General features: G+C 32.5%; 1 protein-coding gene across 6 annotated transcripts in view; it reads right to left on the bottom strand.

Annotated features, from left to right (window-relative positions):
- LOC108686066 (echinoderm microtubule-associated protein-like 2) overlaps positions 1-2,609 on the bottom strand; it is a 44,123-nt gene that overhangs the window by 3,393 nt on the left and 38,121 nt on the right. For all 6 annotated transcript variants that reach the window (XM_018191139.1, XM_018191137.1, XM_018191140.1 and 3 more), the window contains 7 exons: positions 2,421-2,493; positions 2,107-2,313; positions 1,727-1,964; positions 1,401-1,558; positions 1,020-1,277; positions 444-581; positions 119-235 (listed from right to left, as the gene is read on the bottom strand). In XM_018191139.1, coding sequence (XP_018046628.1) covers positions 119-235; positions 444-581; positions 1,020-1,277; positions 1,401-1,558; positions 1,727-1,964; positions 2,107-2,313; positions 2,421-2,493 — 1,189 coding nt within the window. The remainder of the gene's footprint in view (positions 1-118; positions 236-443; positions 582-1,019; positions 1,278-1,400; positions 1,559-1,726; positions 1,965-2,106; positions 2,314-2,420; positions 2,494-2,609) is intronic.

The following is a 2,609-nucleotide window of genomic DNA, read 5'->3' as shown; positions in this document are numbered from 1 at the left end:
ATCTTTGTACACACACACACACACACACACACACACACACACACACACACACACACACACAATAGATATAATTTTAATAATGTTGTAATAAAATAATATAATATATATAACAACTTACCATGCATCGTCCAACTCGACTATACTTGGTCGCGTCCTCGTTCACTTGGTAAATATAAATATAATTATCTCTGGAGCCGAGAGCAAGCAAAGAACCATCGGGCGAAAATTGAACGACCTAAAAATCATGAGCACGATATAATAAAATATGAAATAAAATGCAAAAACAATTTTTCAATGTAAATTTCTATATTGTTTTACGTTACATAGATTTAATTATTTTACCAGATATGATCGAATCATACAACTGAATTAGTTTTATAAAATTTGATTTTGAATTTCATTTTAAAGCTATAATTACATAAGTTATCATTACGTAAACATACTTGAATAGGTTCGGAACCATCGCTATGGTGTGTGTACAATTCTCGCGTCTCGCTATCAATTGCCAACCATTTCCCGGACACACAGCCGACGACTATGATATTACCATCCGGTGAAAAGGTGATACTTTGTGCTTGCTCCTAAACAATACATAAAAGTTGATAAATTTGTGTTATTTTTTATTTTATATTTTATTTTATAAATAGAAAGAAAAGATATTACTTATTTTAATTGATTAAATCGTGTTTTATTTTATCAATTAATGCTATATCTTTAAATATTTCTTTAATATCTAGAAATGGAAATCAATAATGTAAATTAAATATTGCTTCCGTACATGTTGCCATTTTTCTTAAAGGTAATAAAAATCAGAAACACATTGTTCTTAATTACCTTCTTAATTTCTACAATTTACTTAATTAATTAAAATTTATATGTTAGAATCTTTATATTTCTTAAATTTATTTTAATTTCTTTATTTTTATATTTCTTTAATTTCTAAAATGTATTTGCTTTTTTAGCAAGATAACAAAAGCAGTGTGCTACTAGATAAATAGATAAATAAATACTATATATACCCCAATGTCTTTACTCCACACGACGGTATGACTCAAACTGTCCCACATCTGCAACAATCTGTCATGTCCCGCGGTGGCAAACTGAGGTAAAGTCGGATGGGCCGCAAGTCCCCAAACTTCTTCAGCGTGACCCAGCATTGCAGGATTAAAACCCATATCATTCTCGCCGACAAGAATGCAGTTTCTTGTTGTGCCAATTAATAATTGAGTTCCCCTTCCTTCTGAGAGCGTTCGAATTCCGCCGAAATGATCTTCGATCTATCGAACAAATTTCATTTAGTATCGAAATTTCTTTTAGTATCGAAAAATATATTATAAAATTGAAAAAACTATATAAATAAATTTTGCATTAATTTATAAATTTAAGTTTCCCTGACTTACCTGGGCTTCTTCTCCCGTCAAATTCAAAGAGGCATCAAAATACAAAATCTTGCCGTCTTTCCCGCCTCCCGTGATAATGTTGCCATTTTTTAGAACACATATAGAAAAAATCGATCCTTCATGAAGATTCCTCACTAGTCTTGAGATTGTGTTAGTACCTGAAAATAAAAAGAGACAAATAATACTTTTTTTTATTTCAAAAGTGAATTAATTTAATCATTATAATCAATTTTTTAACTAATGGCGTGAGGCAGAGATAATTTTTTTCTTATAAAAATTTAACAAATATTATTACAAGGTATCATAATTATTGTTAAAGAGACTACCTCGAGCCCAAATGATGATGTTGCCATTGCTGTCGCCAGTGAGGACGTCGCCGTTTTGATTGAAAGCGACACAGGTAACATATCTGGGTTTATCCCTGCTCTCGAAGATGCCCATACGTTTATACAGCATACCGCCGTTGTCCAGGGACCAAAAAGACACATGTCCTTTTCCGCAAGAGACGATCTGGTTACGTTCCAGCGGATGCCACTCGGCGCAAACCACCGTGTCGACAGAGCACTGCAATCGGCAGTCATCGGCCGTTAAATAGCCTGCTTCCGGCCGGCTTATACGCGAATCATTTACAACATTATAGATATATGTTGCAATACATTTTAATTTGTATTATTATATACGCATTTGTCAGATTATCGCCGCATACCTTCGTTTCGGTTACTTTGGTGCCACGATCGCTCTTTTGCCAATCCCAAATCGATATATTGTGATCAGAAGTCTCATCGATAGCGCATAAATAATTTCCGCCGTCGGCCTTGGAGAATGACAAGCAGCAAATCGATCCATCAAATTCACCATTTCCGATTACGCTGAGAGTCGTCAAGCTCACGGAGTTCCATATTCTAATGTGCGGCTAAAATCCAAGATAGTATTTTGTAATTTATTTGTTACATTTGAATGTATAGTTAGAATGACGTTTTATTTTTTTTATTTTATATTTTTATATTTTTGTAATTTTACCATAGCATCTCGTCGATCCGTTCCGCACACCTGTCCTGTTGCGACAACCAATTTGTTTGGATGAATAGCTATGCTGTATGAAAAAAATATTAAATTAATTATTTAATAAATTAATTGATATTATATTATCTATTGATATTATATTATCGTATTAATTGATTATATTAATTGATTATATTATCTAATTTA

Source organism: Atta colombica, unplaced genomic scaffold (genome assembly GCF_001594045.1).
Source record: "Atta colombica isolate Treedump-2 unplaced genomic scaffold, Acol1.0 scaffold163, whole genome shotgun sequence".
NCBI lineage: Eukaryota > Metazoa > Arthropoda > Insecta > Hymenoptera > Formicidae > Atta > Atta colombica.
This window is presented reverse-complemented; position numbering and strand designations above follow the sequence as displayed.